Source organism: Scyliorhinus torazame, chromosome 13 (assembly GCF_047496885.1).
Source record: "Scyliorhinus torazame isolate Kashiwa2021f chromosome 13, sScyTor2.1, whole genome shotgun sequence".
NCBI classification, from domain to species: domain Eukaryota; kingdom Metazoa; phylum Chordata; class Chondrichthyes; order Carcharhiniformes; family Scyliorhinidae; genus Scyliorhinus; species Scyliorhinus torazame.
Window position 1 is genome coordinate 22954060 of NC_092719.1, and position 12780 is coordinate 22966839.

The following is a 12780-nucleotide window of genomic DNA, read 5'->3' on the forward strand; positions in this document are numbered from 1 at the left end:
AATTATGAGGGGCATAGACAGAGTGGATAGTCAGAGGCTTTTCCCCAGGGTAGAGGGGTCAATTACTAGGGGGCATAGGTTTAAGGTGAGAGGGGCAAGGTTTTGAGTAGATGTACGAGGCAAGTTTTTTTACACAGAGGGTAGTGGGTGCCTGGAACTCGCTACCGGAGGAGGTGGTGGAAGCAGGGACGACAGTGACATTTAAGGGGCATCTTGACAAATACATGAACAGGATGGGAATAGAGGGATACGGACCCAGGAAGTGTAGAAGATTGTAGTTTAGTCGGGCAGATGGTCGGCACGGGCTTGGAGGACCGAAGGGCCTGTTCCTGTGCTGTACATTTCTTTGTTCTTTGTTTGTTGTTGACAGAGTGGATAGTCAGAGGCTTTTTCCCAGGGTAGAGGGGTCAATTACTTGGGGGCATTGGTTTAAGGTGCAAGGGGCAAGGTTAAGAGGAGATGTACGTGGCAGGTTTTTTTACACAGAGGGTAGTGGGTGCCTGGAACTCGCTGCCGGAGGAGGTGGTGGAATCAGGGGCACCTTGACAAATACATGAATAGGATGGGAATAGAGGGATACGGACCCAGGAAGTGTAAAAGATTTTAGATTAGACAGGCAGCATGGTCGGCACAGGTTTGGAGGGCCGAAGGGCCTGTTCCTGTGCTGTACGTTTCTTTGTTCTTTTGTTTGTTCTTACAACCACCTTCTCAAAGAGGGATCCATATGGACCTTGTCAGCAAATTTCCTATCACATGAATAAGTTAAAAAGTCATCCAAGTCTGTGCTGTCTGCTTCCCCATGGAGTATTGAGTGGAGGGGTGGTTAGGAAGCGACAGTGGGACAGGAAGGCTGCTATAAACTAGACTCACACAGCTCGTGATGCAATTCTATTTATTATTGATTCAGAGACTAAGTACAGTCACAGAGGCAGTGATTGTGTCTACAAACAAATCAAAACATTGAATCCACTCCTGGACAGGATCACGGAGCATCAGCAGATTCTTCTAGCAATAGGGCAGCTTGTAGGAGCAAATGGAAGGATATTTTACACCACAATTTTCATCATTCCAAACAAACTGATTCCCTGTAGAAAGAAAGGTTGAATTCAGTGAAGTGAGCAGCTATTGTTCTAATTAGTTGATTCTTTCTGTTTTGAGAGTGCCAATGATCTTCTCATTTTAACCATCTCTTAATCCCTGAGTAACCCGGGGGTGGGCACTATGTTCCTCTGCGCTGGGCCCCTGTAGGGCTCCGCCATGTTTCCTGGGGGCCGGCGCAGAGATAGCAACCCACACGCATGCGTGAACTCGCGCCGGCCGTGCTGGCGCCCGTTTCGGCAGCTGGAGCCGCATGAAGTGTTCCAGTGCCACACTGGCCCCCTGTGCAGCGCAGGATCGCTGCTCCTAGGGGCCAGATGACGTCGTCGTAAAACGCTCTGCTGTTTACGACGGCGTCAACACTTAGCCCCAGGATCGGAGAATGCCGCCCAGTGTGTGAGTCACTGAAATCTGAAAACCTGGTAATCATGGAAGTTACAGTGCAGAAGTAGGCCATTCGGCCCATCGAGTCTGCACGGGCTCTTGGAAAGAGCACCCTACCTAAGGTCAACATCTCCACCCTATCCCCATAACCCAGTAACCCCACCCAACACTACGGGCAATTTTGGACACGAAAGGCAATTTATCATGGCCAATCCACCTAACCTGCACATCTTTGGACTGTGGGAGGAAACCGGAGCACCCGGAGGAAACCCACGCACACACGGGGAGGATGTGCAGACTCCGCACAGACAGTGACCCAAGCCGGAATCGAACCTGGGACCCTGGAGCTGTGAAGCAATTGTGCTATCCACAATGCTACCGTGCTGCCCGTGATATTTAGTGTGGGTTGGACAGTTCCCTGAGTGAAGATGCGGAGTTTACCCTGGGTGAGATTCTCCTGTGTGGGTGGACAGCACGGCCTCACCACCAGGGGTTAAACTGTCTCCTTCCCCATTGCACAAACTTCACACAATTGGAACATTCCCAATTAGAATTCAGCTTTCAAATATCTGTCTCGATTACATTATCTCCAATCTGGGAATTGAATCCTGTGGAAAGGTGGACGTCTGTTTGGTGCATTAGTAAAGTGAGGGCTGGATACAGGAAGGTTGAATCTTTTGCGTCGGAATGTTGTATAAACACAGAGTGGAGTCCTGCTCACCGGGAGCATGGCTGCATCCTGGGACATGTCAGGATCAGCTCAGTAAATGTGCAGTTATGAAGCTGCTCTTGGTCTAACCTCATCGCTGCAGAGCCCACAGAGACGCACAATTGAGCAGAAGGAGAAACTTTAGTGTCACTCCCAGTGAATGTTCCTTTCTCCACAGCATGTGACCCATGTACTTTCCCCCAGGAAACAGTTTTACCTGGAAGGTGACTGTCAGAGGGGCAGGAAGTAGAGATCTGTCAAAGTCTAAAACTCAACCACATGGAGTCCACTCAGAATCTCATCCACTGATCTATTTGCCTGGAATTACTTTCCCCTAGGACACAGTCACAATTCACAACATCAACTTACTCCATCCAAAATGCGCACAGTCTTCATTTCCGAAATTATTATTGGGTTCACCCTGACTCCATTTAGTAAAATCTATTGAAGATCCATCAGTCCAAAGGAAAGTCCCCTCCTGTGGAAATGTAAAATTAAATTACATTTAAAAATGTAGAATTTGTTTACCATAAATAATAAGATGAATCACCTCAAGAAACGTTACCTTGAAGAAGTCATGTATACCAATCCAAGTTGGGACAACACTTCTTTGGGCTTCAGTCACCATCTTTCCAATGAAGGAATTCTGAGTCTCGAAGTGTATGGAGGCAAGATGGCTGCCTGGGCCCAGAGTTTGACAATGCAGCTTTAAATAGAAACAGACCAATTGTACCTTGTTATCTTTTTACATTGAACATATTCAATTGTTTTGCGAAATATGTTTAAGATTGAAACTTTGTTCTTTTACAGAATGTGAACAATAAAACTACAAACTCCTGCTAAATGTGCATGATCTCCTGATAGGGACTGATCCCAAACACCAGTGACTGGGACACTCACACTGATTACATGGAACCAATCGTATTGTGGCTTCAAATTACAATACCAGCAGCTTTTGTGTATCAGCTGATATTGAGCTGGGTTTGTGCTCGAACGAACGCTCTCTGGATTATTTGGTGTTTCTCCTGTTCTCGCCAATATTTATCCATACAACAGCTGTCAGAACAGACATTGACAGTCACTGCAGCCCATGGCATTGCAAAGTGACCACATTCACACTAACAGATTTATCATACTGACAGACCACTGCTCAGAGGTGTCTGTGGAGTTTCATTTAATTTAAATTACGATTCTATCTGGAGATCACGAGGCTCAATGGCAGCAACACAGGAATTTAACAAGTTGATGCTGAGGGAGGTGAAAGTTACACACTCAACGGCTTTGGTTCGAGCGCAAATGTGTAAATTGTGAGAGATTTAGGAATCCAAACTCAGAAATCACCGAAAGGCTTTGGACAGGCACAAGCAGCACGGTAGCATAGTGGTTAGCACTGTGGTTTCAGAGCGTCAGGGAATTGTGAATCCAAAGTAGAGAGATTTAGGAATCAAAATTCAGAAATCACCGATTTCAGCTGCCTTGGCCACAATCCCTGCAAAAACCCTCTCGGGAGATTTAACGGTCTCGTCGCGTCACCGAGTTGGGCGCGGCGAGGCCGTTAAACAACAAATGGTGGGAAAGTCCTTCAACTATATTATAATTTCATTGCATGTGATTCCCGACCTTTGAACCTCGTTATGTGACCAGTGGGGGGCAGGGAGACTTGGAAAACGAGATGTTGTCTGCGGGTTTCTGGATTTCTGACTCTCGCGATATTTTGCGTCAAGTTGCCGTTTGCCCTTGTGGTGAACACGGGGACAACATCTTAGCATCTGTTTCCCTCTGCTTCAAAACATTCTTCAAAATGACAATTTCTGATCAAGCTTTTGCTGAGCTGTAGGGTGTAACTGGGTGAAGCCTGTAAGATGCAAACTCCACTGATTTGTATCTGAATTTGAATCAAAATCCAACAACGTGGGCAAAAACCAAACCCCGATTTGCATATTGGAGTAAACATTGTCTGGTCTGAAGTGTGGGTGTGGAGTGAATAATGCTGATCTTTCAATGGACCTTGTTTCCTCTGATCTGAAGATCAGGATCCCAATCCTGTCCCCACTAACCTTCCACACCTTGTATTTTACAGCAAGTTGCACTGGATGGTGATCAGGATCAGGGAGCTGTGCTGATTGGATTTTCTTCTAATACAGAGACACTCAGACCAGTTCTAACACTCTCATCACTGTCCATGGATGAACCAATGATCTTCATTGTCTGCACTGTTCAATGTCACAGATCATTACCCTCAGTGTTAATGGAGAATCCAATGTAGATCATATTACCCAGGTGATGGAACACTGAGTCAATTCCAACTGTGCAGATATAAACAAGAAGATTCTTTCCTCCTGTGTTTGGTCAGGTTTAGAAACATTGAGGAACAAACACTTGAATAACTACCAAAGATTTCAGGGTCTTACCTCAGCATCTGCCCAAGTCTTTTTATCAGAAACAAATTTGTAGCAATGGCCAAAATAATACACGTCATCACCACAAAGTCCTTTCCCCGAGAGACCACGTTTCCCAAGGTCCTGCTCCACCTCTGCCTTTTTCTCCAATTCAACCGACGGAGGAGGTTTAGCTGCAAATTAAAACAAAACTGTAATAATCACAACATTCACAGTTCATTTCTCATTCATGGAGCTAGAAATTGATGAATACATGGTAGACAAGACCTGACTCACGAGTGGGATTTTTCACCTTATTGAATTAACCCATTACTCACAGACCATGTTTACATCAAAATATTGAGAAGTTACAGAACAGGAAGAGGATGTTTGCTCCAATTGGCCAATGCCTGTGTTTCTGTCCCTCAGGAGTCTCCTCCCACTCTGTTTACTTCCTCTCACCCGACCACCACATCACTTCATTCCCATCTTCCCCATGTGTTTATCTAATTTCCCCTTAAGTGAATCCAGCAGCCTTTATCCTTAGCCTCACAGCAGCAAGAATGAGAATCAGTCTCCATGGGGCCTCCTTCTCTCCCTCCTCTTGCCTCCTGACAGACACACAGTCATCTTCCTACAATGTGCTTCACTATGAGGTGACTGTGATCTGGAGAGAGCCGTGTGGGTATTTCCCCTCCTCCCTTGTGTTGGAGGCTCTCAAACTCACACTTCAGCTCAATGACTCTGAGCTGCTGTGTCTCAGGCAAGAGACACTTCCTACAGGTGTAGTCATCTGGGACAGTCTGATTGTTCCCAAATTCCCATGTCCTATTAATGGATACACCCCCTGTGCTGCCAATTTAATCTTTATTTTTGTTAACAGTCATTGATTTCTCGAGCTAATAGAATCAGTTTACCTGCATCTCTCCAGCAGCTCCAACTCACCCTATTCCAAACGCTGGTCTTGTCCCCATTTCCATCTCATTCTTTGTCTGACTGACGTTCAAACAAGAAACTAGTTCTCTATCTTTCTTGTTTTAATGAACACAATACTCCAACAACTTTACCAGATCAATTCCCACCTGGGTCCTTCCAGATCTTCCTGTCTCTCTAACCCCATCCCTTCTTCTAATGCCAGCTCTGACGTGTATTCACTGTGCACTCTGACCTTCTCCTCTCTGATGCTAAATGTTTTGTGCTCAGCTAAGGACTCCGTTTTATCACTTTCTGTCCTCCCCTCAAATAATTTTGTGCTCGACACGAAGCTGAACTCTTCTTCCATCATCTTCACCTCTGCGCTCACCTCTTTGGACAGGAATCCTCCCCCTCGTTCATTGGATCCTTTCACCCGTCTCCACCATTCTCCCGCTACCTGGAACCATTCTTCTGACCTTGATCGTTTCATTGAGAACTGTTGCCATGACATCGGCCATCTTAACCACTCTGCTGCTCTCACCCACTCCAACACTTCTGAACTTTCTGCACTCAGTTCACACCCAACCCTGACTTTGTCGTCAAATCTGCCGACAAGGTTGGGGTTGTTGTTGTCTGGCGTACCGATCTCCACCTTGCAGAGGCTGAGTGCCAATTCTCAGACACTTCTTTCACCCTCCACCTGACCATGACCTCACCCCAAATATCAAACCATTATTTCCAGGCATCTGGAAATGCCTCATCGTGTCTGGGGATCTTCCCTCTACAGGAGCGGGATTCCCTGACCCCCCGCTGGGTTGTAGAATCACCCGGGGGACGGCGTGAATCCCGCCCCCGCTGGCCGCCGAATTCTCAGGCACTGGAAATTCGGCGGGGGTTGGAACCGCTCCACCTTGGTCGGCGGGCCATCCCCCCCCCCCCCCCCCCCCCCGGCAATTCTCCGGCCCATGATGGGCTGAATTCCCGCTGCTGTCATGCCAGTCCCGCCGGCGTGAATCAAACCACATACCTTAATGGCGGGGCTAGCGGCGCGGGCGGGCTCGGGGTCCTGAGGGGGGACGCGGGACGATCTGGCCTGGGGGTGCCCACACGGTTGCCTGACCCGCAATTGGGGCCCACCGATCCGCGGGCGGGCCAGTGCCGTGGAGGCACTCTTTTCCTTCCGCCTCGGCCATAGCCTACGCAATGGTCGACGTGGAAGTGACCCCCCCCCCCGCGCATGCGCGGGGATGACGTCAGCAGCCACTGACCTGAAGGTGAGGGCTTAGCCCCTAAAGGTGCGGCGAAATCCGCACCCTTGGGGCGGCCCGACGCCAGAGTGGTTCATGCCACTCCCTCCCGCCGGGACCCCCCGCCCCGCCGGGTAGATGAGAATCCCGGCCCAGACTCCAAATTCATGGGCACAATTCTCCCAACGGAAGACTAAGTGCCGACGCCGGAGTGAAAACCGGAGTGTTCACTCCGGCGTCGGAGTCCGCTCCCAGCCCCCTATTCTCCCGCCCCGGGGGGCTAGGAGCGGCGTCGCGTCATTTACGCGTGTAGGGCCTTGGCGCCGCTTAAAAGCAGCGCTGCGTAAATGACGTGGCCGGCGCCACATAAATGACGTCACCCGTGCATCATGCGCGGGTTGGTCGGCGCCAACCTACGCATGCGCGGTTGCCGTCCTCCGAGGCCACCCCGCAAGAAGATGGCGGATGGATCTTGCGGGGCGGAGGAGGAAAGGAGGTCCTCCTTCAGAGAGGCCGGCCCGCCGATCGGTGGGCACCGATTGTGGGCCAGACCCCCCCCGGTACAGGTACCCCCCTCCCCCACTCCCCGCCCCCCACAGGCTGCCCCCCCAGCGTTCCCGCGCAGTTCCCGGCAGCAGCGACCAGGTGTGGACGGCGCCGGCGGGAACCCATCCTGTTGGGCCGGCCGCTCGGCCCATCCGGGCCGGAGAATCGCCCCTCGCCTGTTGCAAATGGCGAATGGCGATTCTCCCAGCGGCCAGCCGTGATTCTCGCCGCGCTGGTTTGGGGAGGCGTGGGAGAATCGCGTGCGGGTGTCGGGGCGGCCCATAGTCCCCAACCCTGCACAGCCCACTTCTACCTCCCTCCCAGAATTCACAACAGGATTGTCCTGGTAGAGCCATCGTACCAGCCTGGTCCTGCCCCACAGAGCCCATTTCCTCCTATCTTGCCTCCGTCCTCTCTCTCCTTCTCCAGTCTCTTCCCACCTACATTTACCATTCCTCTAATCCCAACCTCATTTTTATAATTTCCAATTCCTTGGCCCTAACTGTCTTCATGTCACCATGGACGTCCATTCCCTCTGCACTTCCATCCCTCACCAGGAGGTTTTGGGGGCTCTCCATTTCTTTCTAGAACGCAGGCCTGTCCAATCACCTTCCTCCACCTGGCTGAACTTGTTCTCTCATTGAATAATTTCTCCTTGAACTTGTCTCACTTCCTCCAAATAAAAGGTGTAGCTATGGGTACCTGCATGGGCCATGCCTTTTCCTTTGTGAGCTATGTGTTCCGGTCCTACTCTGTCCCCCCACACCCAGAGATCTCATTCCATTACAAAGGTGACTGTATCAGAGCCGTCTTAGCCTCTCGTCTGGACTTTGAAAGATTTATCAGTTTTGCTTCAAATTTCCACCCCTCTCTCACCTTTACATGATCTACCTCCCTTCATGGACACTTCCCTTCCCTCCCATGACTTTTGTGTCTCCATTCCTCGTGATAAGTGTCTACTAATAACCATTACAAGCCAACCAACTCCCACAGCTACCTCGACTACATTTCCTCACACCCTCACTCCATAAGGACTCCATCCGATTTTCCCAGTTTCCCTGCCTCCATTACAACTGTTCCAGTAATTCTACCTTTCAAAATGGTGCTTTTTCCTGAGCCAGCCGAGGTTTCCCACGATTGACAGGGCCCTCAACTGTGTCCGACCATGTACCGCACTTCTTAGCTCACCATTTCTCCTCCCTCCCATAACCATGATAGGCTTCTCCATGTTCTCACTTTTCACCCCAGCAGCCTCCGCGTTGAAAGGATCATCCTCTGCCATTTCTGTCAACTCCTGCATAGTGCCACCACCAAACACAATTTCCCCCTCATCTCTCCTGTCAGCATTCCACAGGGACCATCCACTTCGTGACACCCTCTTCCGCTCCTCTTTCAACCCAACACCTCATCCCTTCCCACATTACCGTGCTATGCAATTGCGGGGTGTGAACCACCTGCCACTTTACCTGCTCCCTCCTCTCTAATCAAGGCCACAGACGCCGCTTCCAGGTGAAGTCACAATTCACTTGCATCTGCCTCAAGTTAGTCGACTGCATTCACTGCTCACAATGTGGTCTCTCTACTTTGGGGAGACTAAACACAGGCTGAGTGATCCTTACGGAGGTGTAGCTATGGGTACCTGCATGGGCCATGCCTTTTCCTTTGTGAGCTATGTGTTCCGGTCCTACTCTGTCCCCCCACACCCAGAGATCCTTACGGATCACCGTTGCTCAATTCAGAAACATGACCTCCAAACATTTTCATTCACAATTTTGGTCTCAAGCTCACATTTCTGTCCTCGACCTGAGCTTGTTGCGCACATTGAAATTGGCTGGTATGATGTCGTGGGCATCACAGAGATGTGGCTGCAAGGGCATCAGGGCTGGGATCTAAATATCCAAGGATATATGTCCTATCGAAAGGACAGGCAGATGGGCAAAGAGGGCGGGGTTGCATGGTTAGTAAAAAATGAAGTTAAATCGATAGCAAGGAGCGATATCGGATCAGAAGACATAGAATCTCTGTGGGTAGAGTTGAGGAATCACAAAAGTAAAAAGACCCTGATGGGAGTTATGTACAGGCCCCCCAGCAGTAGGCAGGATGTGGTGCAGAAAATAAATCAGGAGATAGAAAAGGCATGTAAAGAAGGCAATAATACAATAATCATGGGGGACTTCAATATGCAGGTGGACTGGGAAAATCAGATTGGTAGTGGATCCCAACAAAAGGAATTTGTGGAATGTCTAAGAGATGTTTTTTTGCTTGTGACAGAGCCTAATTCTGGATTTGGTGATGTGGAATGAGGCAGACTTGATTAGGGAACCTAAGGTGAAGGAACCCTGAGGGAGCAGTGACCACAATATAATGGAATTTACCCTGCAGTTTGAGAGGGAGAAGCTGCAATCAGATGTAACGGTATTACTGTAAAATACGGGTAACCAGAAAGACATGAGGCCAGAGTTGATTGGAAAAGGAGCCTCGCAGGGAAGACAGTGGAACAGCAATGGCAGGGGCTTTTGGGGGTTATTCGGGAGGCACAATAGAAATTCATCCGAAGGACGTGGAAACATGCTAAGCGTAGGACAAGGCATCCATGGTTGATGAGGGAAGTCAAGGACAGCATAAAAGCTAAAGAAAAAGCATACAAAATGGCGAGGATTAGTGGGAAGTCAGAGGATTTGGAAGGCTTTAAAAGTGAGCAGAGGACAACTAAAAAAGCAATAAGGGGGGAGAAGATGAAGTATGAGTGCAAGCTAGCTAGTAATATAAAGGAAGATAGGAAGAGTTTTTTTTAATCTATAAAAGGCAAGAGAGAGGCAAAAATAGACACTGGACCACTGGAAAATGTGGCTGGAGAAGTAATAATAGGAAACAAAGAAATGGCAGATGAACTGAACAGTTACTTTGCATCAGTCTTCATGGTGGAAGACACCAGTGGGATGCCAGAGTTCCAGGAGAACCAGGGGGCAGAGGTGAGTGCAGTGACCATTACTAAGGAGAAGGTTCTGGGGAACCTGAAAGGTCTGAAGGTGGATAGGTCATCTGGACCAGATGGACTACACCCTGGGTTCAAAAAGATATAGCTCAGGAGATTGTGGAGGCATTGGTGATGATCTTTCAGGAATCACTGGAGGCAAGAAGGGTCCCAGAGAACTGGGAAAGTGGCTAATGTAACACCTCTGTTTAAGAAGGGAGGGAGGCAGAAGACGGGAAATTATAGGCCAATTAGCCTGACTTCGGTCATTGGTAAGATTTTTGAGTCCATTATTAAAGATGAGATTGCGGAGTACTTGGAAGTGCATGATAAAATAGGACTGAGTCAACATGGCTTCGTCAAGGGGAGGTCATGTCTGATAAATCTGTTAGAGTTCTTTGAAGAAGTAACAAGGAGGTTAGACAAAGGAAAACCAGTGGACGTGATTTATTTAGATTTCCAGAAGGCCTTTGACAAGGTGCCGCATAGGAAACTGTTAAGTAAGTTAAGAGCCCATGATGTTAAAGGTAAGATCCTGGTATGGATAGAGGATTGGCTGACTGGCAGAAGGCAGAGAGAGGGGATAGTTGCCAACGGCGACTAGTGGTGTACCTCAGGGGTCGGTGCTGGGATCACAACTTTTCACAATCTACATTAATGATCTGGAGGAAGGAACTGAAGGTACTGTTGCTAAGTTTGCAGATGTTACAAAGATTGGTAGAGGGGCAGGTAGTATTGAGGAAGCAGGCAGCCTGCAGAAGGACTTGGACAGGCTAGGAGAGTGGGCAAAGAAGTGGCAGATGGAATACAATGTGGAAAAGTGTGAGGTTATGCACTTTGGAAGGAAAAATGGAGGCATAGATTATTTTCTAAATGGGAAGATGCTTAGGACATCAGAAGCACAAAGGGACTTGGGAGTCCTTGTTCACGATTCTCTTCAGGTTAACGTGCAGGTTCAGTCGGCAGTTAGGAAGCAAATGCAATATTAGCATTCATGTCAAGAGGGCTAAAATACAAGACCAGGGATGTTCTTCTGAGGCTAGATAAGGCTCTGGTCAGACCCCATTTGGAGTAATGTGAGCAGTTTTGGGTCCCGTATCTGAGGAAAGATGTGATGGCCTTGGAAAGGGTCCAGAGGAAGTTCACAAGAATGATCCCTTGTGAATGAAGAGTTGTCGTATGAGGAACGGTTGAGGACTCTGGAGTCTGTACTCGTTGGAGTTCAGAAGAATGAGGGTGAATCTTATTGAAGCTTTCAGGATACTGTGTGGCCTGGATAGAGTGGACATGGAGAGGATGTTTCCACTTGTTGGAAAAACTAAAAGCGGAGGACACAATTTCAGACTAAAGGGACGATCATTTAAAACAGAGATGAGGAGGAATTTCTTCAGCCAGAGGGTGGTGAATCTGTGGAGCTTTTTGCCGCAGAAGGCTGTGGAGGCCAAATTACTGTGTGTCTTAAAAAAGGAATAGATAGGTTTTTGATCAATAAGGCGATCAGGGGTTATGGGGAGAAGGCAGGAGAATGGGGGATGAGAAAAATATCAGCCATAATTGAATGGCGGAACAGACTCGATAGGCCGAGTGGCCTAATTCTGCTCTAATGTCTTATGATCGTCTGGACCTGCTGCAATGTTCCAGTGAAGCCGAACACAAACTGGAGCGACAGCAGCTCATTTCCGATTGGAACTTCTGAATTTAACATTGAGTTCATTAACTTCAGACCATGATCTCTCTTCGCCGTTTTGAAATATTTATTTTTCTCCCCCCCCACCCCCCCCCCCCCCCCCCCCCACCTCTGTTTACAGACCCAGTCCGTAACTTGCTCCTATGTTTTACTGTCAGAGACTGCTGACCCTTGTTTGGCTATTAACACATTCTGACCTGTATACCACTATTAACACCTGCTTTAGTCTTTAACGCTCATTACCACTCCCTTTGCCTCATGTCCATGACATCTTTGTGAAATCTCTCCTCAACACGCCTGCCTACACCTGGTCTTCTGTTTTGCTCCATCTACTCCACCCTCGTTCTTCAACATCACAACACCATCATATTTCTCCCTCTTTTCAGCTCTGAAGAAGTCAGGCGGACTCAAAATGTCCACTCTGATTCTCTCTCCACAGATGCTGCCAGACATGATGTGTTTATTTCCAACATTTTCTGTTTTCATTTCAGTTTACCTGCTACATCACTGGTGAATAATGCAGCCAACAGCAAGACTCCAAACAGCATCATGTTTGTAGTGAAGTTCCTTTCTTCAAATCTGAAATATAAAAAAGATTCAACATTAACATTAAGATTCCCAATTAAAAGATGGGAATTTGCAGCTCCCATTCCTACCTCTCTCTTTCCCAGCTGTCTGATGTGATGGGGTTTTAAGTGCAACTGTGAATATATAGAGCAGACCAAAGACTAATGGAATCTCAAAATCAAATCCAATTGGCTGGACCATTAATGATGTCAAAATAATTATTGAGTAATTAGTGGCTGAGAGCCAACAGGAGATGCTGGAAGATTTACAAATAT

The 12780-nt window shown here is 48.2% G+C and overlaps 1 protein-coding gene across 1 annotated transcript; it reads right to left on the bottom strand.

The window, feature by feature from the left end:
• Positions 1–878: 878 nt before the first annotated feature.
• On the bottom strand, positions 879–12560 carry LOC140387666 (lectin-like). The gene is made up of 5 exons (XM_072470859.1): positions 12435–12560; positions 4603–4763; positions 2757–2897; positions 2561–2669; positions 879–1085 (listed from the first exon to the last, which is right to left on the bottom strand). The coding sequence occupies exons 1-5, from the start codon at positions 12487–12489 to the stop codon at positions 1006–1008; spliced, it is 546 nt and encodes a 181-aa protein (XP_072326960.1). The 5' UTR covers positions 12490–12560; the 3' UTR covers positions 879–1005.
• Between the last annotated feature and the right edge of the window lie 220 nt (positions 12561–12780).

What these genes read in the sequence shown, in the direction of transcription:
- LOC140387666 (XM_072470859.1), bottom strand. Translation starts at nt 12,489, where the DNA reads ATGATGCTGTTTGGAGTCTTGCTGTTGGCTGCATTATTCACCAGTGAT. An exon ending in AGACTTGGGCAGATGCTGAG is followed by an intron (nt 2,898 to 4,602) that starts GTAAGACCCTGA and finishes TTCTATTTAAAG; the next exon opens with CTGCATTGTCAAACTCTGGG. An exon ending in GTATACATGACTTCTTCAAG is followed by an intron (nt 2,670 to 2,756) that starts GTAACGTTTCTT and finishes ACATTTCCACAG; the next exon opens with GAGGGGACTTTCCTTTGGAC.